We start from the raw sequence: 25,452 nt of genomic DNA, 5'->3' as shown, positions 1-25,452 counted from the left end.
CTTCACCCCAAACTGATATCAACCTTTACGTTTCCGGGCAGCATGTTGCTGCTGGCAGACGGGTGTATGTGCTGCTCCCATAGCTATATGTACTGCCCTGCTCCATATCCTGACAGGTCCTCATCCCCACTTTCAGATGGCCGTTAAATTACAGCTGGGATCCAACCAGCCCAGCAAACATTTCTGTCTGACACCAAGGCTGTCTTCTGTACTGCTAATATTGGTTTAGCACATTGTAACAGGCCAAAAACTTCCAACATTGACAGACAGAGAGGGCTGGACACCGGGGTTGACCAAAGCTCCCTGAAGTGCAGCCAGCCTTCTCTTGAGCAGACCGAACTGCAAACTACCCATGACAGTCCTGAGCTCCAGGGAGGGTTTGTCCCCTCTGCTTTGCAGTATACACTCCGTCCAGATGGATGAGTCAATAAGGATGATGCGACCTCTACACAATTGCTTCAGGATGTATGAAATTCAGTTAGGAGCTCCGTTCCCCACAGCAAGGGAGGATATTCCTGTGAATATCCTCTCGGATGAGGATGGGCTGAGACAGTTGGGATTGTTCAGCCTGGAGAAGAGAAGGCTCCAGGGAGACCTTATAGCCCCTTCCAGTAGATAAGGGGGCCTACAGGAAAGATGGGGAGGGACTCTTTATCAGGGAGTGTAGCGGTAAGACGAGGGATAACAGTTTTAAACTGAAAGAGGGGAGATGTAGATTAGATATTAGGAAGAAATTCTTTACTCTGAGGAAGGTGAGACACTGGAACAGGTTGCCCAGAGAAGCTGTGGCTGCCCCATCCCTGGAGGTGTTCAAGGCCAGGTTGGACGGGGCTTGGAGCAACCTGGTCTGGTGGGAGGTGTCCCTGCCCAGGGCAGGGGCTTGGAACTACATGATCTTTAAGGTCCCTTCCAACTCTAACCATTCTATGATTCTATGATTCAGGTGGCCCTGAAGGGTGTTTGCAAGGGTCTGTCTCCATCCTCCCAACAGCAGCAGATACAAACATGAGCCAAGCCAGAGGGGAAGAAAGGGAAAAGTCAAACTGTTTATGAAGAGAAATATCAGCCAAAGCAATAATCACAGCAAGGAGATAAGGAGACATGGTTCTTCTCAGCACTGTGGGCATGCAACCAGCAGGATGCGCGCTACTAACGATAGCTATTAAATGATAGATGATCTGAAGCTTTGCAGGATCCAGTTTATGATGTCCTAGCTGTCCTGTCAGCCATCTGACCTTGCAAGGGAAGAAGGACCCTCTCATGCAGTGGTTCTCTTTTCTCCTGCAACAACCAGCAAGCACAGCTAAGCTCCACAAAAGGTGAACTGTAATCAAAGCAGACCCTCCCCAGAAATGCATGTGAGGGAAACTGCTTGGGAAGGTATGGCTCAAAAAGCCCTCCGATAGCACTGCTGAGCTCCACATTGGTACCTTGAAAATGTTGGAATGAGAGTAAACATCCTGCATTGTAGAAGAAGGAACAACTGTCTGTAAACTGAACGGAGAGTCACAGGCAATGGGATGCAAATTCCCTCTAAAAGTGAAGTGTAGGTTTTCCCACCTGAAATACATGTCTCAGGCACGGTGCTGGGGTCCTTGGGGCTGGCTGGTATTTCCTCAGGGGCAGCAGCTTTGGAGGCCCAGAGGCACTTGTTATTTGTTGTTCCCATTTATTACAAAGCACTGTTAATATTTACAAAATACACTTTTTATGGACTATTACTGCGTCCAAGTACAATAACTGGTCTAAACTCAAATCCCTAGGAGAACTGTTGAAAGAGAAGCAATTCAGCCACATATTAATATGACAAGGATTTCCCCAGGTTTAAGGGAATAGAAAAAATGTTTTGTACAAGTGAACTAGCTCTTTCCTCGCAGTATAAAACTGCTCTTTTCCAATGATAGCAATGAAAGGATATTGCTTCTGTCACTGATGCCACTGAAATGTATTGCCCCTCTCTAAGAAACCAATGAAAGGACATGGCTGGTTTATTCTCTAAATGAGGCAACTGAGAAATACACTGCTCCCGGCATTAGCCCAGGCACGCTGCTACTGCCATGTCCCTGGCCTGAAGGGAGGGCAAAGGCACCAAGTCAGCCGGTTTGTGCCAAATGGCAAAACTGCACCTGGAGAAAGTCAAACCATGGTTTGAGAACTAAGCAGAAGAAAGAAAACTCTCCAAATGTCAGATGGAAATGAATCCCTAACTTCTCTCGCTGAGGGTGAAGTGGGGCTCAGCTGCTGTACAGTGCAGCCAGGATCTGGCCGCTTCTCCTTCTCCAGCTCTGCACCTTGTATGAGATGAGCTTAAACCCTGGGGAAGGCTGATCTACACTTAACCTGTGGCAGGGAGCCTGGCCGTTAGGAAAGCAGCCAGCCCCTGTCCTTTTTATTGCTAAGTTTAATGGTCTGAAGATTTTAGGTTTTGAAAGTAAAATCATGAAATGGCTCTCGAACCAAGATGATCTGTCACTCGAACGTACGCACTGAAGTGAGCACAGAGAAATTACTGTTTCAGCAGAAGTAAAAATTTCCTCTGGTGAAAGGCTGAAGTTGAGTCGATGTTTGTGGTTCCACTTTCATGCCCGTCGATCTGCGGATCTGGCAAGTTCATATTGCTTCCCCGCAGCATCCTCCTAGGTGACACCTCCCAGTTGGAAGGTAGATGGGAAAAAAGTCCCATGATTTTAACATGCAAATTAATCAACTTCTTAAACATGCAGAGACTGATGGAATAACATCATCTGGCCGCTGGCGCTTCTGCCCAGCATCTCTGCAGGGTCCCTGGTCCAGGGCACACCAGCCCAAAGCCCTGGATGGTGATAGCTTTTACTGAGATGAATTCTGGAGCAAATTGACAACAAATGCAGCAAAAGAGGATTTGCATCAGCGCAAGAGAAAAAAATGAAAAAAAGTGAGGCGTGAGCAATATTGGCGCTGGAGCAAAGCACCTCTCGGGCTGGGCTGTGACAGACTCCCCTCTCCAGCACCCCGGCAGCGGTCTCCTACCATCAGATATTTATTAGTTGTGTCAGGAATTAGTGAGGGTTCACTGACTGAGTAATAACGTGCCAAAGGCAGTTTTTCAACTTTTCTAATGTAATTAAAGAAAGCAGGGGGAAAAAGCTTTGCACCGGGGAAGGAACCAGGGCTTCCAACATTGTTGGTCGCTGTCTCTATTGCAAGGACGAGATGCAAAATGAGGAGGGGAGAGGGTGAAGATGGCCATGAGGAGCTGAGCAGTGATGAGGGTCATGCAATTACTCCCAGCTGTGATGAGAGCGTTGGTGTTCCCAGAGAAAGACAAGGGGAAAACAGAAGAACTGCCCTTGTGACTCAGGAGCTGGACCCATCTTCGGGTTCAGGTTTTATGCTACTGTTTTTTTTACTTTCATGCCCAAGCACCTTGCATCAAGGCTGGACTTAGCTTTATTTTTAGCACTTCTCCTCTTGCTTAGCCAAATCTTGCACTTTTGGGGGACCTTTTGTCAATGGCTGGAAACAGCTTTATGGCAACATTTTTTCAATGCTGCTCTGGTGATCGAACACAATCACCGATGTCACTGCATCAGGTCTGAGCACATTTTTCAAGCCCCACAAGAAGAGGGTGCACATGGGCTCTGCGATAAAAGCCAAGATGCTATTTTTAAAACAGGGATGGGGGAAGCTTTGGGTGATTTTAAATCAAATCAGTGCCTGGACAATAGGGTGCTGCTCCCCCTTGCCTCTGCTGCCAAGTTCCTCTTCCAAATCACAAGGCTGTCTTCTGACAAACAACCCTTGGCGTCAACAGGATGGGGCTCCCGGCCACTGTGGCCACGAAAACGCCCATCAGGAAACCAGCTGTGTGGGAGGGGGTGGGAAAGGCTGCATGGTCTGGGACCAGCTCAGACCCTCGTCTCCTCGGCCAGCCCTGAAGATTTTCAGTGTCGGTCACAGCGTTGGCCACCCAGCCCCAAACTGTCCCCTGCCTTGGGCAGATATATGTCTCCTCAAAGAGGTGCTGCAGGGGCTGTGCTGTGACACTGCATGCACCCTGGGAGCAGTGGGCATGTCCCCACTGTCCGGTGCCCCCTGCAACGGCCCTCGGACATTGCTCTCCAGCATCCCCAACAGCTGCTGGTGCCACAAGTCCGTTAGTGCATTGGAAGGTGATAACTTGGCAGAGTGCCTTCCCTAGGCCATTATTTCAACTGTGATTTCTTGGTGAGGGGTAAGACGGGAGGGATCCGAGACTTCACAGTCAACTACTGCGGGTGCAGACTGGCCATGTGCAGTGACAGATGTGAAGCTCTGTCAGCTCACAGCATCTTTTGGCCCTAAAGGCAGCACTTGAGCTACAGAGCAAAACACGGGGATGCAAGAGGAATGGCTCTTTCCTGAGTCATGGCAACAGCTCCAATGGTGCCCAGTCATCAGAGACCCTGTCAGACAGCACTCCAAAACCGCCTTGCATGATAGTGATGGCAGCAGGGAAGGGGAGACTTTCACGGTGTTTTTAATAGCAGGTCAGCAATTACCAGGCAGCCACGACCCCTCTATTTGCTGCCACCATGGAGATACTAGCAAAGGTTGGAGTACTCAGGCAGCTTGGTTGTACACCCCTTTGGTGCTGTTTTTGTCGAGGTTACTAATTACACATTACCTATATGTCACCAGGCTGATCGATATTAGTCTGAGGAATCAATACGGACGTGGATGACGGTGCTGTTTGCCATTCAGAGCCTGCAAAGCTGGGAAAAACAGGACACCATCGATCCCAAAGGTGGGCTGAGAGGCAGGGCGGGATGGGAGGCACAACAGGGGCAGTGACTGCGTGCTGCCTTTCTAAATAACACTGTGACACAGGCACTGGGACAGCCTCCTGGCCAGGGACCAGCCACATCCGTGCTACCTCCAGCACGTGCCTGCATCCCAAGTCTGGGGCAAACCTCCCACCTGACCTGCAGCACTCCCTTGGGAACGGCACAGTCCATTTTAATCTGGGTTGATTTTTAGTCCTTGGGACGCGATTCATTTAAAAGATTTCCACCGATCTGAAAATGAAAATTTCTCCCTCTTTATGTGTTCTTACCTGATGATCGGTGTCTTAAGTAATCACAGGCTACTTCAAAAAGCACAGGGTCTCCTGCATTTTGCTTTGCTGCTTAACTAACCAAAAGCTGAGGCCATCTATGTAATGCCGCCATGCTTCAGCCAGCAAGAGGGATCTCGGCTGTAGAATGCAATCAAATTTTGCAGGAAGAAGCTCTTGGGACTACCATGAAATGGGATTAAAGTGCGGCTAAGTAAGGGAATTGTGTAACGGGGTGTTTCTGCCTGTCTTGATGGAGTCTTATGACTGTTCTGATTCTGTCTTAGTGATGCTGGGAAATTGCTCTTTGAAACCAAAAGAGCCTTAGAAAGGCACAGGCAGGTCAGGATCATTTGCCCTCAGCACTGGGTTTGTCTTGAGCAGCGAGTTGATGGTGGTAGGATCAGACAGAGAGCAGCGTGGGGTGAAAGCAAAACTCTCCCCAAAGGCTTTGCTCACGCTCGACTGTGCCTGTGCCTGCGCCGAGGTGCAAAGCTCTGTAGCCTCCTGCTGTCAGGCCGCTTCGCAGGCACATCTTGGGGACCAGGGAAAGGATCAGCAGCCGTGGGGTGGCTTGGGGTACGGCCACTGATGGATTGGCCGGCACTGGCCAGCAAAGCAAGAGCCCTCTGCCTGAAAAGCGCACGGCAAAAAGCTTCCATAAAGCAACACAATCCTGTTTTTTACTGAGGCTTTTAGGGTAGCTGAAGGAGCTATGGAGGGAGGCTGCGGGTCCCTGCTGCCCACCTAAAAAGACTTGTTGCTCTTCCTAAGCAGCAGATGCAATCTGCTTTGGTGACAGAGCCTGGTTGCCAGCAGCTTAGTCGAACAGCAGATAGATAATCCTTCCCTTAGTCCCACAAGTCCCAAAAGCAGAAAGCTGCCCGGATTTGCTGTTTGATGGGCTTTACTCAGCCTCGGCTCAAATCTCAGTTTCCACCAGCAGCGAGCCTCACTCCCCTGGAAAGGCCATTCTGGTGGGAGCACCGATGCTCCTGGGCCGGGCAGCCAGCGTGGTCCATGCTGGAAATCCGGCAGAGGGTGCTTTGACTCCTGGCACACCCAGGCCTTCAGGACACTCCCCTAATGCAGTGACACTGTGGGGACTGTGTGGGGTGAGTGTGGCAGCGGGGCCTTGGGGCTCCCTGGGGCATCACCAATGCGTGCCCATGGGTGAAGCCAGTGCCTGAGACGCTGCAGTGGCCCCATGCTCCTTCCAGCAGCTTCGCCACTGGCAATCACTTGAAAACTTGTCTGAGAACTTTGGAGAGACAAACTGTAATGTCCAGCTATAAACCTCAAGCCTCCGTGGCACAGCAGGAAGCCACCAGAGAGGTTGTACAGGCACAACCAGCCCTGGAGAACATCCCCTGCCCTTCCCTTACAGCCCTGTAGGGCAGGAGACATTTCTCCCTGGGATTAACTCCTATTTTTAAAATGCCAGCAAAAAGACTTTTGCTGAAAAACAACCGTGGCAGGATTTCAGTTGTGCGCCCACTTGCACTCCGTGTCCCTGGGATTAGCCCCAGGGCCCCTCTCCATCAGCAGTGATGGGCTGCAGCTGGGGGCTGGGGGGAGCCACCCCGCTGACCCACACATAAATGGGGCCAGCTCAGCTACCCTAGTCTCTCTGGAGGTGCTGCTGTGCTGGTTTGGGAGGAGGTATCATAGCAGAAATTTAGTTTTAGTGAGCTGGCACCATGCTTAGGGAGTGAGCCCCATTTCTAATCTCTCAGGGGCAGCTTTGACTTTGCTTGTCAGGTATGAGAGCTGAGCAAATGTTCTGTGTTTTATGCTTCCCCCTCTCCCAGTTGCTCTGCTGCTCATTTATTCTTTCATTAGGGATCATCCTCTTGTCATTTGTGTGGATATGTCTGGTTTGGTTTTTTTTCTAAGGGGTGGATGCCAGGCATCAGGATTCATGTGTTCAACGTATGGTGGCAATTAGCCCAGCTCTGAACCCTGAGAGCATGTCTGCATCTGCAATTAACGCTCTGCTCTATCTGTGTGAGGTTTCTATTTTTCCTGTGGAAAAGGCAGAACTTCGATCTCGAAAAAATAGCAGGAAAGTGTTAAAGACATAGCTTGAGCCTGACTGCCCCTTGCTGTGGGGCTGCTCTCAGGATTGGGTCTTGTTTGGTTCGGCTTGGCCTCTGCACCTCAATTTATGTGACTGTGGCTCAGGGCATCTGTCTGATATGGCGCAGAGCCTGTGGGAGCTGATCCTGGCTCTGCCAGTACCTTTGCTCATGCACTTTATGGTGTGCTTCATGCACCTGGCCCTTTATTGGGAAATTACATTGCCTGATTCAGTGTTTTAGAGTATTAAGCTTATTCACTCATGCCTTTGATGCTCTGAAAAATACCTCGAGGTTTTTTTGTGGGAAAAGAAAATGGGAGCAAAATTTGGATTTCGGGGGAAAAATGTCATGACAGGTAGAGGGAAGGTGCCCGTGGGACCTGCTGTGCTTCAGGGAAGCCTGGGCTTTGGGAGAATTGTGGCCCCCTCCTGCTGCTTTGCGAGCATCTCATGGTGGTTTTATAGGTGTTTACCTGGCAGAGCTGCCCCCGCCCCCCCCCTCCAAAAAAGCTGCTCTACCAAACCTCCTGGGCTTGCTCAGCTTCCCTTCCATATAAATTCATTTACCCCAAAGCCCTTGCTTTTCTCAGAGATAATGTGATTTTTGGGGAGGAGTTTTGCTGTCACCCAGCTGCTTGCTGGGCTGCAGCTGATTTCTAATGAAGAGCTTCCTCCTGGTGAGGCGGGGCGAGGGGGAGAAAAATTAGGGGGTGGGGGGGGAGCAGCATTTCTGAATCCAAATACATTAAGCCATTTAATTCTGTTGACTCAGGGCTGCCTGGCTCTGAATAGGAATTAATCCACAGTGAACCAAAATTAAAAAGCGCAATACAAAATGCTTAGCAAGGCATCACCAGGGTTTAAAGCAACCCATTAGCTTGCTCAAACGTACACGGTAAATTTTCATTTGTCAATAATGCTTAGAGCCTACAGTTTATTTACAGCCTGTTCAATATTACCAAAACCCCTCAGAGCGCCTCATTTGTATTTATCATCAGCCAGAGCCCGCTTCCTTTCCAGGGACTCTTCCTAATCCCTTGCTTTGCACCCGCTTGTCTCTTGTTGCAGAGCCAGACACCATGGGGATGTGCCACCCCCTTGAGCAAAGGTAATGCAGGGTTACCCCTTTGCATCCCACTTCTCTCCTGCATGGGAGACCACCCTGTGGGTCTCACCTCCAGTGACACATGCCATCCCTGGGCTGGGGCTGAGACAGGCTGGCACAGGGATCCTCTGTCCTGCACCCAGGGGACCCATTGGCTGCAGCCACCAGCCAACACAGAGGGGTGATGGGAATTCCCAAACTGTGGCATCCAAGGGATTCATTGGTCACTAGCAATGGGGCACAGACATGAGCAGCTGCCTCTGTGGACCCACAGCCTGGCTGAGCTGGAGCAGCCATGGCTAATGGGCCAGGTCCCTCCATCTGTTCCCAAATCGGCTCCCACGGGATGAGCCCTGTCAAGGAGAGCATGTAACAGGATTTCCCCCAAAAGCCGCTTGAATGCTGCTGGGCAGATACCGAAGCCTGGCTGGCCCTGAGGATTTCTCCAAGGAAAGGAGTTTATTCTTGGGCACACACACAAATGGGCGGTTTAATCTCTTGTCGTGGCTCATGTCCAGTTGGGGTTGTTTAGTCCAAAACTTCAGCTCCCAGAGATGTGGCTCCCCACAGCAGAGACCGGTTGCAGGTGGGGTTTGTCCCTCCACAGGGAGTGCAGGACAGGGATGGACCTTCCCCAGCTGCCTGCCTTCTTCCCTCTGCATTAGCAGAAGTATAAGCAATTGCAATGGAAATATAAGCGAATGCAGCATCAAGAGGGCTGCCCGGGAAGGCCGGGGGAGATGCAACAGCCTGTCTCGGGTGTAAAGCTCAGAGAGGGAAATCCCTACAGAGGCTTAACCGCAAAGATGGCCCAAATGGGAATGCAGACTTCACAGGAGGCATCTACTAGACCCCAGGAGATGAGGCAGCACCCTTCCGGAAGGCAGCCTGGTCTCCACCACTCACCACAGCCCCCTGCCCTGTGCAAGACCTGAGCAGGGCGCAGCGAGCGGGACCTGCAGCCCAGGCTCTCTGCCACAGACCTGTGTACTTGGGCAGAGGGGATTTTCAATAGATTTTCTAAGGATGGATGCAGGAGGCCATTGCTAAAGTGAAGGGTCACTTGCTTTTCTCCCAGTGCTGGTTAGCGTTTGCAAGCTCCTCTTGCTGCTGAGACACAGGATGCTGTGAATGGCTGGGCAGCACCCCAGAGAAACCCCTTTTTTCCACCCCAAAGAGCAAAGTCCCCGTCACTTGCCTGCCGCTGTCTGCATGTAGCCAGCCAGGGTGCAGACTCGCCTCTCGCAGGCTCCGCCAGGTAGCAGGACAGCAACGATGGCCAGCAGTGAGCTGAGGGCCAGCAGGACACAGCCGCCTGCACACAGCACGGCACTCGTCTGAAAGTACACACAGGGCTGTCAGCGAAGTGGTCTCCCACCACCGTCCCCGCGACACCTCCCCAAGAATTCCCCCTCTTAAAGTGAGAAGTGGGGCCCCGTCATGGGCAGCTTCTCCCTCCCCTTCCCTTCCACCTTCTGCTGCTTAAATTCACCATTAAGTCTCAACCCCACGGTTCACCTGTCACCTGGTCCCAGCGGTTATTAGAATTCGGGCTACGGCGATAATAGCAAATGTATTACATGCATGAAGGGCTACGTCACCAATACAAGTGCTATTAGAAGCCTATAATGTGTGTCAGTGCCTCCACTGAGAGCTGAATCGTATCTCATGACGGCGTCCACCCTTCCAAGCCTGGCAATTATAAGGTATTTTGCCAATGATGCTCCCCAGCGGGGAACCCACTGCTGCAAAGGTTTTATTGCAGCCACTCCCTCGCCCAGCTCACCTCCAGCAGCCCCACTGGCCTTTCCCTGCAGCAGCAACGTCTTTGATTTAGCCTCTTTTGCAACAAAACTGAGTTGTCTGGGGCTGTTACTCAAACCCAGCTCATGCTGTGGGATGATGCTTTGGGATGCTGGTGGCTACGGGAGTAGCCGGTGGGGAGCGTTTTTCCCAGGGGCTGGCACAATGCGGAGGGGCAGTGAAAGGGGACCAGCCTGACCCCCCTGCCATCACCTGTCTGGGGTGGAAGCAGTTTTGCTATTTAATATTCTGGCTGTAAGATGCAAACTGCATCAGCTGCTAAAACTGAGAACAGCGCTATTTTGTGGCAAAACAGCTCACCCTTGGGCATGCACACTCGAGTGCTGCATCGTTGTTGTTTCTGTCCCTGTTGCAGGTAGCATTTCCACCTCTGCCAACGGGATGGCACTGGCAGCGTGGTGCTGCCTGTACCAGCAGGGACATGTACGAGCCCAGCCAGGGGCACGGTGTGGCCACGAGTGGTCAGGGGACCCATGACGGATGCCTCTTCCTCCAGCACCCACCTCGCGGCAGCCTTCAAACAGCGCGAAGGCACCTCGGTCCCAGTATTGCAGCAGCCATGGCGGGTCCTGTCATTTCACAGCATTTCACGGCAAATTCTGCAAAACGCTCCTGACTTTGGTGAGTCACCCTGCAGTAACGTCAGCGACTTGGCTCCCTAAAGCAGTACAGCTGGAAGACAGGTCTCGGCCCCATTTTCCCAATAACCTGTGCGGGAACTGCCTTAAGGAGCTCAGGTCCCATCTCCACCCGCCCTTGTCCAGCCCTCTCGCCCTGCTGGTTAGAAATGCACAATTTTCCTTTTTTTACTTTTCCCCCTATGTTTGAGCTTTTGGGAAACCATGGTTACTATAGGAACAAACCCAATATGTGTTTCCATTTGCTCCCCCTCACCAAAGAGTTACAAATCGGGAGTAAATAATCTGCTAAATGCAAGTTATGCTGCAGGAACCACAGGCAGGCTGAGCGGGGGAAAAGGAATTGGGTTTACCCTGTGATGGCTATGGGGGGTCCCAGTAGCTAAAAAAACTCTCCGTCATGAGTGGTGCTGCCCCATGGGTTCGACACTGCCCCACATCTACCTGCCTTATTTACTGCTGAGCTGTTTTTTAGCTGCTGGACCGGCCGGTGCCGTGGTGGCAGAGACGCTGCCTGCAGGGTCCTGCTGGGAAGCTGCCACCCCTCCAAAAAGGGACATGCAGTGCTGGGGAGGGATGGGCCAGGGAAGCACAGGCAGCACCCCGACACCCCAGTGTGAGCACTTCACCTGGTGCTGTGCAGTGGTTAGAAATCAGCATCTTATTTATAGCCTATTTATACACCACACAAGCAATGCAAATGCTGTGCCAGCAATAAATGAATTCCTGACATGCAATAGGCACAGCCGTGCAAACAGCTACCGAGAGAAATGGAGAGGCTGTTTTGGCAGGGTCTGTGGCAGCAGGGCTATCTTGTCCTCTCGCCTTCCAAGGCACCGAGACCCAAAGAGACAAGTGCTGCTTCAGGGCGAAAGAGAGGAGGTTGGGACACCCCCGGGGGGACCAGTCCCTTGTGCCATCCATACCCCAGGAGACATCTGTGATATTTGGTGTGGGATGAGGGACCCCATTGTCCAGACACCCTCCCGACGTAGGGCCCTGCGAGGAGAGCAGCCGCAGCCCTGCTCCCCACTGCTCCCAGGGCAGCAGCGCGGCAAGGAAATACGGACACGTTAAAAAAAAGGATTGCTCTGCCCAATGTCTGAATTTCACCTTCCACCCAGCAACATGCAAAACCGTCCTCCTTTGCGAGGACCATTAATTATTTAGAGCGATGAATTTTTCAGCAGAAAGGGGTCTTGTGGAGCAGGCTTGTTCCTCTCTTGTGTGAAGCATATTATTTTTAATGATCTAGGTTGTTCTTAATTATGGTAGCGCAAATCCCCTAAAAACTCACAGCTCCTGCTGGAAACAACCTATGAGCCACTCAGACCGCTAATCCCTGCGGAAAGGTGTAAAGATGTTTTTCAGGACATAGCACCAAGAAAAAAGGCACAAACAGGATGGGTGCAGGTGAGTGTTACGCTGAAGGAAGAGCTGGGTCTGGTTCAGGTCCTGCCATCAGGGTTCATACAGGAGGCAGCAAGACTGCGGGGTCACGGGGCTGGCAGCACCCTGATGTGCACATGCATGGCCAAAAAAAGACCAAATCCAACCAGGCCTTGGCAAAGGCAACTAAGGTCTCATTTTGAAGAAATGTGTCAAAATTCATGCGGGCAAGAGGCGTAGGTAAATGGTGAGGCTTGGTTTTTGCCACATGGGCGAGGAATGCTGGGCAGCTCTGGGGGAAGAAAGGATGAGTGGTTTTGCCATGGGGCCCAAGGGATGGCATAGCTGCCCCAAAAGAGATGGCAACAGGGAAAGGCACGGGGCACTTCAGGGCAGATCACAAGAGACCCTGCTGCAAGCTGGAGGTCTTAGTCTGGCTCCTGCATTATGCTGGTACACCATGGCCAGAGCTGCTTGAACACAACTCATTTCCCTAATGTGTTGACATTACCTGCCAAAACACTGGATATGCTCTTGTAAACCAGAAATTTTGTTTTTGTTTCCCAGGGCCTTGGCTGGGAATTATTCCAAGCGCTCCTGCCCTGTACTGGAGTCACACCTGCAGATCAAACAGCCTCTTCCAAAGAAGAATAATGAGCCTTAAGTTTGAAGACGTCCATGGAGCAAAGGTACCAAACAGTAGCAGCTAAAACGCCTCTCCTTCCAACTGCACAGGACCTCCCTCTCTCCTCCCTGTTTGTGCCTGTTGCATCTTGAGCGGAAAGGAGAGGATGCAGGAAACAGGATGCAACGGCTAAAACCCAAAAATAGATGGGGGGAAAACAAACGGGATGCGTCGAGGCCGTCTGTGAGAGCTCAGCTCAGGCAAAGGCAGGAAAAAGCCCATTCATCACAGCAGAGAGCGCAGCTCCCACTGTGCAAAAGCAGCCAGGGAGAAGCGAGACCTCACTGACCAGCAGGCTGCCTCTCCCCAGGCATCGCAGACCCGTCTCTGTGCCAGGGGAGACCCCTCTGGCAGCCCAGCAGCCCGGGGCTGTGAGCTGTCCTCCCTCCGCCGCGCTGGGAAAAGGCATAAAAGCATGTCAGATTTTCTGCTCCCACTCCCAGGGAGATTAATTGTTTATCCCCAAACAAATTAATAGTCCCCTGGTGGGACTGTAAATATGCCTTTATGTAGCGTAATAAATTCCGATTAACAACAATCCCCTACCCATTATTTTAATATTTTACAGGTCTGACACACGCCATGACCATGCCATTCACTAAGCAATAAATCTGCTGAAGATGCTGTTTCATTCACCAAAAAACCCCAAAAGTAAAATGTCACACAATGACCGTCCTGGGAAGAATCACTTAATATCCCTAATGAAAATTTAAAAAAAATAGTTAAGCCATCTTCTGAAACCAGCATCCATGATCTTCACAATTTAAAGAGAAAAGGGCAAAGGGAGAAAAAAATATTGTCCAGTCCAATGAGCTGGTGCTGAGAAATGGTACCCGGTGTTTGGCTTTGCAGAGATAAACCAACTTGACAAAGCTCCTGCTATCGCGTCCTGTGCACTGGGTCACACCACACTTCTTTAGTTTATTAATGCAACTTAGTAATTGCAACTTGACCACCCCTGAAAGCTGCCATCCTGGATGGAACCTGGAGCAGCAGGCTGAAGGCAAGGTTGCACACTGCTTGGGTGTTTCAGCCCTGCTCAAATGCTTAAGCATCTTTGCAAATGGGGGCGGAAAATAAAAACCCTAAATAATTAGGAAATAAAGTCACAGGCTAAGTGAGATAACGAAAGAGTGAAGGTCACAGCGCATCTGGCTTTCTGGGGGTGTGTGTTGAGGCAGAAAAAGTCTGAGAAACCCCAAACAAACTGGGGAAAACTGTCTGTAAAAGCAACTGCAAGAGAAGAGGGGGCAAAACTAATCAAACCATTTTCTTTCTTTACATGCAGTCCCTTCCCATCAGAGCTCTGTGTGATTAAATATTCATTTAGGGAAGATGTTTTGGGGTTAATCTGGATAGCGCTGTGCCTGGAGAGGCAGAAACCGAATGGACACCAGAGGTTTTAACCTTCTTAAAATAAATCAGTGCTGGGTGGAGGTGCTGAGTGGGGACCCCAGGGTTTGGGATTTGCAGCAGTGCTGGCAAGGACGAGGGAGGCCACACCAGGGGCTGATGCTGGGAAGTGGATGCAGATGTTGGCGGTTGCATGGCTCGAGATGCTCCTGGTAGGGGAGGAGCCGTTGCCACCACCTGTTGGAGGGCAAATAAAGAGGGCTGGAAAGGATCAGTGCAAATACTCAGACTGGTATCTATTTGCAGGGCAGCAGCAGTGGCGCTGGAGCAGCAAAGCTGCCTCCTCTCTACCCCAGCGCCCGACAGGGACTCTGCGTGCCCCTGTGCCCATGAGTCGTTGCCACCAGCACCACGTGGCCACCAGGTCCTCTGCTCCTCCCAAACTTTCCTGTGAGTTTTGCACCAGACCCTAAAACCCCTGCTTTCATCCACACCGTGCTGGGTGAGGCTGCCCTGCACCCAAAACAGCAGTGCCTTCTTGGGCAAAGGCGCAAGAGGAGATCTTGGTAAAAGCCAGAAATATCCACCTGGGCACACGAGAGAGGCGCCTGCCTCTGCAGGAGACGCTGCGTGCACAGGGGTGGGTGGATCGAGCCTCGCAGCTTGTTCATATTTCCCCCACACAAGTCACAGAAACAAACATCCGCCATCTGGTCGGCATTAAAGCGACGGCCAGGAAGAGGATCCCACACGTCCTCATCTTCTCCGCCCCAGCAATTACCTTCCTTTCGGCGCCATCTGAGAGCTTTCTCCTTCCTATTTGATCTTCCCTCTCCATCCTGCTCCCATGCAGATGCTATCCCCTGCCCAGCAGCGCTGGGAAGTGCCCGGTGTTATCCGATGGGAATGGTGGGAGCGGGTCCAACCTCCCCAAACCAGCCTGGTAGCAATGCAGAGCCCCAGGCATGACGCCGCTGAGGAGGTGGCTGATGTCTAAGAGTCCCCTGAGCCAGGATGGTTTGGGCTGGGGCAAAGGGATGCAGAGGAGGCAATGAGGCTCCAGTCCCCATTTCTTCTCCTTCAAATGAAGGACTTGGTTGATGGGGACCTGCCCGTGCCACAGCACACACAGGGGGGTACTTCCCCCAAGCCCATATTTAGCTGCTAATGCACAAAATTCAGCAAACCCCCTTTCCCCACCCCGACACAGCTTGGCCAGTCCTTGACTTCCAGGTAACTTTCCCACTTTCAAGCTAATCAGTGTATTCAACACAAACACCAGAGGGGTTAATGCTCAAACTGATTCAAGAAAATAAAATGCATTTTTTTAATTAGGGAGAAAATAAGAGACAGATAATATGTCTGATGAATTATGGCTGTCTTTCTTCCAGTGCCATTGCATCTGGGGACACTGGAAAGCAGTTCCTAATGGCACTGCTTTATCTAAGAGGATGATGGATAGCGGTGAAAGAGGAAAAAAAAGGGAAAAAGTAAGACATTAGCACATCAATGGTGTGCCTGTGACCTCCATCAAGGGATGCGAACCAACTTAATGAAATTTTAATTAGGCAGCAAGCAGTGTGCTGTCGCTGGGTACCAGATCAGACCTTCTTACCCACATGCTGTTATTATCCTGCCTTGGGATAAGCCCTTTCCTGGCGCTGGCAGCAAAGCTGGGCTCATCATCCTGGGCTGGGGAACGCCCCGCAGGTCACAAAGCTCTCCCATCTGGCTTTTCCTTACAAAGCCAGTGGAGAGGAGCCCAAAGGGAGTGGGACTTCCAGCCTCAAAAGGATGGAGGAAATGTCCCACCATGAAAACGTCCCTGACGTGCCCCCAGCACCCTGAGCCAGACTCTGCTCTGGGCCCCACCAAGGGGAAACGCAATGTTCAGCTCAAAATGTCCCTGACGCACCCAGGCAATGCCCTTCCCAAGGTGCAGGGTTCAGGACTCACTCTGTCGAGCAGGCTTGTGGGCAGGTCACCCTGCGTGAACTGGTCATCACTGTCACGAGCGGCCACATCTCAGCTAAGCCCTGGCTGCTGCCCGGCCCCTGGCCCCTCAGGCCAAGCAGTGACACCACAGATAATACCCACCTCTCCACGCCTTTGTTTAAGCAAAGCAGCTTCCTTCTCCTGTTGAGAGTGGAGTCGATAGAAATAATCCCAGGAGCAGCCTATCTGTATTTCAACCAACTTGACCTTCCACGGCACCCCCATAAGCTGGCCCTGTCTCAGCACCCATTTCAGCCCAGTTTAGTGGTGAGCAGTTCACTGGTCAGCGAGTCCTGGTTATGGTTTGCTACTCGGGCATTGAAGCATGTGGCCAGAGCCCAGGAATTATAGGTTTCCCCAACACCAGGTATTTTCCGTTCTACTAATCTAGGTCAAAAAACTCTGGGTGGCTAATGAGAGGAGATAAAGTCTACTGCAAAGTAATATGCATAAAGGAGAAGACGGTGATTTCGAGAATTGCTGAGCACTTCCACCTCTTGCCAAGGTCATGTAAGTGCAATTAAAAATCAAACTAACTGGTAGACAGAGTAAGACGGGAAGGATCTGGTCTTTTGGGAAGTTCTTAGGATGAGGAGCTAAAATTTGATTTCCCGTTAATCCCAAATTAACGTGCTGGCCTGATACACAGCCCCCTGAGGTAGAGCAGACTTTGCCCAAGAGCCAGTCTCGCACATGGCTCCCTGCTTGAGTCACGTCGCAAACTGGGAGCTCCCAAAACTCTGAGCTCTCCCTTGTGCCAGAGCCTGGGCTAGAAGAAGAGTGATGGATTTTCCAAATATCTTCCCACCTGCGTGAGCATCCCATGTGGTTTTTCACTGGGAAGGGGGCTGCTCGTAGCTCTGCAAATCTGACCCCAAAGGGCAAACCTCAGATGACATTGGCAACCCCGTGCTGAACTGACACAGTGAGCAACCAGCAATGAGAGTTTATGAAACCTTTCAGCGTTTTCTAATAAAAGGGTAAGCAGGTTTCCTGTGCATTTTCACTAGGCTGAATCTTTTCAAGTCCTGCTATGGGTAAAAAACCCCAGGAAAATACCCACTTAGGGAAAACCTGGGGCCGGGCAAAGCCTTCCCCCTGTTCTGAGCGGGTTATTTGGTGTTCTGCTCCAGCGGGGCATTGCTGGCTTCATAGGCAAATGGTCCATGTGGTTTTAACCTGGATACCGTGGGCTGATCAGCTTCTTTGTTATTTTAGATTACATGCTTGGCAAAGCCTGAAAATAATTGGAGACTATCTGGAAAAATAAAAATAGAAATTTGAAATGAAGCAGCACTAGCTTCTGAAGTGCAGCATTGAGACAGGAACCCATGAGCCAAATGCTCCCACTGAAAAAGAAAATAAATGATCTCAGGATAAAGCACTATTTTGCACGCACAGATACCCACACAGGGATCTGGCACCAAAAAAAGAAAAGTAGTGAGATGCGATGATGCAGCTGAGAGCTGAAAAGCTCTCCTGTTTTTCCCAGCTCTACCAGTTGGCCTCCCAAGAGCAATCCCCTCTCCCCACGGTGTCTGCACCCCTCGGGATGTCTCTCTCCAGCCCTGACAGCTTCAGGTCCTCCCACAATGGATCCTCCTTTCCATTAATTGTCCATGTAAGGGCCCCGCTCATAAATTGGCTGTAGCCCGTGGGCAATATCACCATCATCATCCTCTCTCCTCACCTGGCTCCAGCCAGACCCTCTCCAGTTTCCATCCACTCCTGCAAGGTCTCAGCCTGCACGAGACCTGCAGGGTCCCAGCCTGGCCACACCATCTCCAGGAGCCAGGGATATTTTATTATATTCCACCCCAGCAAATCGCCATCGTGATGCTGAGCATGGTGCAAAGCCCCAGCAGCCTGAGCACCGACAGGGTTAAATTAAAGGTACCTGTGATATTAGAGAGCTGCAAAGTAATTATGAAAGGAAGCAGAAAAAAGCCAGCAACTCTAAGCAGACATGAAGGCCCTCTTAAGAGAAGAAAGGCATGTTAATTAACCTCTAGACATGATTCAAAGCATCATTTGTAGCATGATTAACATAATCCCCCAAGTGCAAACACACAACTGGCATTAACGATCATTTGCAGGGCTGAACGCTCCCCCACCCCTTCATCAAATCGGCACATTTGAACGGGGAAACATTTGAAACGCAGTAAGCGTGCACGTTTCAGGAAACAAAAAGAACAACGTTCCTCGGGGATGGACATCCCGGCTGCTCCCACCCCCTGTGCACTGCGGGTGGGCATCCTCCCTAAGTGTGCCCTCAGCATCCTCCCCAGGTGTGCCCTCAGCATCCTCCTTGGGTATGCAGTCAGTATCCTGCCCAGATGTGCTCTCAGCATCCCCCCAGATGTTGGCTTTTGCTTCCTTTGCCCCCATCGCCACAGCTTCACACCCTTCTCGCCAGCCTCCCCCACTTCAGCACAAAGCTGGTGGCTGTTTTCCAAAGCTCCTAGATTGACGTCCACGTTAGTCTCTTTCATTTAAAGAAGGAGCCGCCCGCAAGATGGCTTGAAAGATTGGAAATGAATGTCACAAGTTCTGAAAGAAACGAAAAAAGAGCCACAGTTTCCCCATCTCTCCAAAAACGAGAATCTCCTGCTTGAACTTGCGTCCAGGGCACACGGCGCTCAGCTCCCCCCGTCCTGAGCACTGAGGCGTGCGGGTTCGGAGCGCTGCTCATGCAAGAAAGCCAAAGCTGTTCCCTGCCCGAGCAAAGCTGTCAGGGATATTTTATTATATTCCACCCCATCAAATAACCATCACAACAGGTATTCTCATCCTCATCGCGGCAGAAAGCTGGTAGAGGAGCGCTTTCCCCTGAAAGAGACTGCACTGTTTGTTGTTCATTAATTATTTGGGTGGCATTACTAAAGGAGACAAGGATGTGTCTCCGAAATCCCCTGTAAACTCCACTCGGTACCGTGATATTATTCATCCCTCCCACAGCCCAAGCTCAGGAGCTCAGAGGCTTCGTGTTAGGTTATATTCTGGATCTAAAGCGCTTTCAGAGGCTATTAGACAGCTGAGGTTGTGCGTAGCTGAAGCTTGTTCAAATGAGTCACTGCTGAGCTTCATTCTTATCTCTAAAGTTTGTTATTATTTGGAAGTGTTTATCTGAACTACGTTTGCAAAAACAGCTGAACAAAGGCCAACTTACGGAAACGACCGCATTTTTGCACGTTTTCATATAAATAGGAAGGATTTTATACAGCCGGTTCTTTTCTCTGCAGTTCACAATATTTGTCTTTAATGACAATTTTAAGGACCGTGATGGGATTTAAGCAATCACACGCAGACCTGGCATCCGCAGAGAGATAACAGCGCAGCTTCACGGCAGGCTGAGAAATTCAACTACTGACACCCATTGTGGTGGGCACAGCCACGACCTCGCGGGGATTTAGCCCTCGTATTGAAGATTTCTGCAACATAGCAGCCCGGAGCAAGTCACAGCTCATGTGTTTTGAGCAGTTGTCGTGAAATCACACTCGCAACCTCAGGGTAAGAAGCTCAGAATAAAAGGAAAGGAAGGGAGAGGAGGAATAAAGGGCAGGGGCAAGCGGTCTGCGGGATGCTGGGGCCAGGCTTTGTGTGATCCCCGCACACACCCAGTGGGGATGGGCAGCTCTTTGTCACCTCAGGACATGGCAGCAACCCCAGGCCCCACAGGGCAACTGGGGAGGCCTTGGCCTCCTTCCTCCCAAAACCTGGCAAGGGCATCACCCCAGGCTGGCCAGGCAGGGGAACGGCCACAGTCCCCACACCCAGGGATCCGCGTGTCCCAGGGACAGCAGTGTCAGCCACCTCCCTGCTCCTCTCCTGCTTAGCAAACAGCCGGCAAGCGATGCTCAATGTCCCGCCGGGGAGCCCCAAACCTCTCCTGCTTCTTCCCCAACTCCCTCCTGCATGCCCAGGCAGGAGCTCACTCAGGCGGGTCAGAGGGGTTTGAGGTGACAGGGTGACCGTGTCAGACCTGCAGCACTGCCAGGGCCACGGCCGGGACATTTGCCGCGGCCACGCTTGGGCTGCACTGACCCCCCACACCGGCACGAAGGCGCCTGGGAGGTTTCCATGCAGCACCCACGCGCGGTCAAGCTTCCCAAAGAGGGATGTGTCCCCACGGGGACCACGGTACACCCAGGGGGTGCTGAGGGGATGCTCAGGAGCAGGACATGGGGGGATGCAGGGCATGAAAGGGATGGTTGAGAGCAGCATGGGGGGATGCAGAGGATGCTCGGGGACAGCATGGGGGATGCCGGGGATGCCCGGGATGCTCAGGGCAGGAGAGGGATGCTGGGGCATAGGATGAGGGAATGCTGGGGAGCCTGGGTCAGAACAGGAGATGCTGGGGTAATGACAGGAGGTGAGGAGGACAGAGATACCGACAGCCTGGGGGAGGTCTGGGTCGATGTGGGAGGGATGATGGAGGGGTTGCCGGGGAGCCCAGGGCACGTCGGAGGGATGCCGGGGAGGTGATAGGGGACCCCGGGGAGCCCAAGGCAGGCAGGGGAGATGCCGGGAAGGTTATGGGGGAACACCGGACAGCCCGGGGAAGGGCGGGGGGATGCAGGGGAGGTGATGGGGGATGCCGGGGAGCCCGGGGAAGGGCAGGGGTGATGCCGGGCAGGTGATGGGGGATGCCGGGGAACTTGGGGCATGTCGAGGGGATGCCGGGGAGCCCGGGGGAGGCTGGTGGGGGGCGTCGCGGGGGGGAGGCGCTCACCTGCCAGGAGCCGGAGGGGATGTCTCCGAAGCCGCCGGGGCCGGCGGAGCCGTGGCAGCCGCGGGGCGGCCCGGCGCAGCGCCAGAGCAAGCCGAAACCGGCGGCGGCTCGGCCGGGCGGCAGCAGCCAGGCCGGCGAGAGGAAAGCGGCGGCGCAGGCGGCCAAGAGGCCGGCGGAGAGCAGCGCCCAGAAGCAACCGACGCCGCTGCACATGGTGGGCCGGCGGGGCAGGGAGCCCGCGCCCCGCGCCGCCCCCGCGCCCGCCACCGGCACCGGCACCGACAGCATCGGCGGCGCCCGCAGCGCGGCCGCGCAGCCGCCGCGGCGCGGGGCGGCCGGCGGGGCCGGGCGCGGGGCCGGCAGCGCTGCCCGCGCCCCCTGCGCGCTGCCTGCGCGCTGCCTGCGCGCCGCCCCCCCCCTTCCCCCGCGGGGCGCGGCTGAGGCCGGGCGCGGTTGCGACACCCGCGGCGGGCGGGGAGGGGGGGAGCTCACCTGCGCACACGTTTTGGGGTCTTTTGCGCCGTTTTCCCTGCCCGGCTGGAGGCTGCGGAGCGATTAAATATCGTTATTATTTTTAATCCCCCCACTCCGCCCCAGGTGCCCGCAGCCGGCGATGATGCGGCTCCGCGGCTGCGGATTTCCCGGGCAGGGACACGCGCGGGGGCTGCGGGTTTGCGGGGTATTTCTCGCAGCCCGGGTGTCACCGCGGGGAGGGGGGTTTAAAAGGCACGAGGAGCCCCGGGGTCCACGGCCCCTCTCTGGGAGATGTCTTACTCGGGGTCTGCTCGCTCGAGCAATATTAATTTTATCCTTTAATCCTTTAATTTCTGCAAAGAGCGTTAAAGGCAGGGTGGAGAGCCGGGCAGAGCGGCTGCCCGGGAATTTGGGTTTATACTTCAGGTCTAAAAGCTGCGCCTCCCAGTGCAGATGAATTTTTATAACAGTCATTCTGAAACTTCATGGATTCAGCCGGGTTTTATTCCTGTTAAACCTCCCGGTCGCTTTGCAGCATCGATTGATATTTTACGCTCTTGCCTCGCAGATCTGACGGGGTTTCGTCCGTCTCCAGGAGCTCGTACCCCCCCGAGCGGTACCCGCGTCCGCCAACGGCAAGCCCACAGAGGCAGATCCTTCTTTAAATACAGCCAAAAAGTATATTTATCCTGCCCTAATGTCCTCAGGCGGGTTTCAGGCACTTACTGGCGCCGCACCAACAGAGTTAAAGGTGTTGGGCAGCTTTTGGTGAAGAAAAAGAGCTTTCCCGTCAGATCAGGGGCGCGTCGGTGGGTGTTTTGAGCGCAGCCCCGGCAGGCGGCTGGCTCGGGGGCTGCGGGAGCGGGGCTCGCCTGGTGCGCTCCGCGCAGAGGCTGGCGGCTCAGAAGCCGGGGGCTTGGCACCCCCTCCTGGTGTGCGCCCAGACTGCCGCCTTGGGCTGCCGAGCTCCGCGGGGCTGCCCCGAGGGGAAAGCCGTGGGCAAATAATTTGCGCTTTGCAGCTGAATTCGGGATGAAATGCTGCCGTTCTGTCCGGGGGCAGCGTTTGAGTCTCGCGGGGGTGTGTGTGTGTGTGTGTCTTTTTCTTGCATTTAAAAATATTGCACGTGGTTGTTGTCCTGTAACTTCCAGGAAAGTTCTGAAGGGACAAAATCACACTCAGACTTGTTTTTTGCAGTATCGCTGGGTTGCAGAAATACCTGACTGTCATGTGCTGCATCTCTTCTCGTACTCTTTGAGGCATTCAGAAAAACAAAAGGGAAAAAAAGCATAAAGGGAGAAACAGAGGTAGTGGTTTTAAACCAGAATATTATTTTTTTTTAACTTGGTTTTTATTCAAGTATTTACGACACCAGAAATGGCCACGAATTTGGGAAAAACACTGTGAACTGGAGAAGGGTCATCTGAGGTGAGTCCCACACAATGCTGGCGATACCACATGGATAGACAAGGTAGGGATGATCCGGTTTGTTGCCAGTAAACCGGAATAATTCCAGAGTGGCCCGAACGCTCCGCAGAAAAGGCTGTGAGAAGCAGCCTGCGGCAGGGTTGGGCTGGGAAAAGCTGCGGAAACCACTGTGAGGGCTTTTCTGTTTCCCATGTCTGTGCTTCCGCTCAGCGCTCCTTCCCCAGAGCTCAGACGCCCAGAGACTGTCAGCAGCAGGTCACCGATGCAGCTCTTTCTGCTGGGAGTGAGGTTTGTTTTGTGGTTTCGTTTTTTTACCATCTTGTTCTGTAACACACTTCAAGGTTCAGGGTTTTACCCACTGAGAGTCAGACAGAAACCCCTCGCCCAACCACCAGGCACAGAGGAACAAACCTTCCTCCCTGGGCGTGTGCTCAGTGGAAGGAGACAAGGAGGGATTGCAATGCAATGTTTTAATAAAATCAGTTAATTTTTTTGCCAGGCTGGGACGTGGGATAATTCCCTTCTTTGAAATCCTCAGCCCTGTTGAGCAGCCAGTACCAACCCTCCTGTTCCCATTAAAGCTAATGGACTGAGGTCAGCCACATCCAAATTTGCGATGAATTTTATGTGTGCATGCAGCCACTTGTTTTCACATTTTAAAAAAAGGAGAAAAATACAAGCCTGTAATTGAAACTGCTGCGATTGCAGTTTTGGAGCACCCCTACTGGAACGGTATCGGTTCCGTCTTCTCAATTTTGCAGCGTCCCCAGCACCCTGTTGTGCACCGTTACATGTATGTGCTGCATCTGCCCCACTCTCCCCCACCATTAATTCTGGGACTCTTAGTGATTAGTACTTGTATTGCTTATTTTGCAAGTTTGTCTAAGACGTCTAATTATTTATTTGGAACAATATTCTATGATTTTTTAACAATGCTAATGGCAACGTTTAGAATACATGATTTTTAAGCTTGTAGTGTGTTTCTGTACAAAGGCATCTTTGACTCCTTATATATTTTGGACACTTTTATTGATTCCAGAGTAAGATCTGGGCTGTTAAAGCCCACAGTCATATAGTTTTTATTATTGGTATTCCCAAAGTAGCGAGAAATCTATAAATGAGATAGAATCCCAACATCATGTAAATACATGTAAATAAATGAATAGACTGTCCCAAAGATGTGAGAAATGGCAATGGCCTGTAACATGATTTGTTACATTTGTGTTTTTCTGAATGCTGTAATTGAGTGGAGCATTTCCCTGTGATTAATTATCTGAGTCAAAGACGCCAAGCTATCAACGAGGTCTTGTTCTGCTTTATTAATTCTGTCCAAACAAGAGCATCCCATTTAGATCTTTTCAAATATTAAAGTTTGTTTATTTTTCTGGAGAGGGAAAAATCACCAGGCAGAGAGGCTTTGAATATTTTAATTTAGGGAGGTGTCCCCCAGCTTCTCTGATGTTGGCCAATCTATGTCCCGAAGTCATATTTCAACTGATTGCTCAGATAATTAATCTGTCACGTTCTGTTAAAAACTCCAGACCCTGACGTTACTCACGCTTCCAGTTCAGATCTCCAGGGTCCGAGGCTGAGTGACTAACTGCGGATCGGAGCGTCAGCCCTTCTGCACATTCCCCAGCAGGGGACAAAATTTGAGTCCAGGAAATATAATTCATGCCAAACATACTTGTAGCTTGAGGCTTCATCAGTTATCTAGAATCTGATGCAAAGGTAATTGAATTATCCCAATGACGTTGACAGGTTGGATGAGGTTTTTGGAAAAGGAGCTGCTGTTTGAAAATTAATTGCAACACAGAAGGTCTTCCTCATCGAGTGTGACAGGGGAGGGATGCCTACAATTTACCCACCCCAAAATCACGTTGCCAGCTGGCCAGGTTTCTGACGGCCTCGCCTTATTGATGGTAGCAATTGTCACTTTGCAGCTGGTAGCACGGCCTTGGGAGACTGAGTGTCCCAGCATGAAAGGGTCCACTCTGCTTGAAGCAGATAAGCATAGCTAAATAAACCTGTTAGAAAACATTCCTGCTTCTGCCACTGCTCAGCCAGAGGGGCAGATCAGTCGGGATGTCTGGGCTTGGTGGTAGAGAAAAGACCAGCGTGTAAGGTCAGAAAGAGGGTCCAGAATACGGACTCCCTTGGGAATTGTACCACAAACTGCGACTTAGAGAGGCTGGCAGACCAGGACTCGGTAATACACTGCGTCCTGCTTCAACCCCAACATAAAAATTAGAACCTAAAGCTTGATCTGCAAAACAGACACTTCAACCACACACAGCTCCATGGAAATAAAGAGAAATCCGTGTGCCGCATACTGGAGAATCAGACTGGTTGGATTAGGGCTGTCTTTATACTGCCAGATATTACGCATGTCTGTAGAGGACTGAGTGCAAACTTTTTTGACAGAAGATGTTAATTTAGTGTTCCCTGAGTCATCCCCATCTTTCAAATTTGCTCACCTTTTGAATATTTTAGTCTATTACCAGTTTCTTAGATTATGTGCCAATTAAATAATTCCATTCATTATGCAAAAGCCATATATAATAGTTCATTATTCTCAAACCAGCCTCTGGGCATGTGTACAAAAATGTATCAAAGAGCATCGGTTAACAAAAATAATATCAAAAGAGAAAATGCAGTTGCTATAAGGTGTTGAT

General features: G+C 51.7%; 1 protein-coding gene across 1 annotated transcript in view; it reads right to left on the bottom strand.

Annotated features, from left to right (window-relative positions):
* Positions 1–21,198, bottom strand: part of LHFPL7 (LHFPL tetraspan subfamily member 7) — a 67,357-nt gene extending 46,159 nt beyond the window's left edge. The window contains exons 1-2 of the mRNA XM_063341774.1: positions 20,876–21,198; positions 9,458–9,596 (exon numbers count right to left, since the gene is read on the bottom strand). Of these exons, the coding sequence (XP_063197844.1) occupies positions 9,458–9,596; positions 20,876–21,163 (427 nt within the window). The 5' untranslated portion in view covers positions 21,164–21,198. The remainder of the gene's footprint in view (positions 1–9,457; positions 9,597–20,875) is intronic.
* Positions 21,199–25,452: the final 4,254 nt, after the last annotated feature.

The sequence above is a fragment of the Chroicocephalus ridibundus genome, chromosome 7 (genome assembly GCF_963924245.1).
Source record: "Chroicocephalus ridibundus chromosome 7, bChrRid1.1, whole genome shotgun sequence".
Lineage (NCBI taxonomy): Eukaryota > Metazoa > Chordata > Aves > Charadriiformes > Laridae > Chroicocephalus > Chroicocephalus ridibundus.
This window is presented reverse-complemented; position numbering and strand designations above follow the sequence as displayed.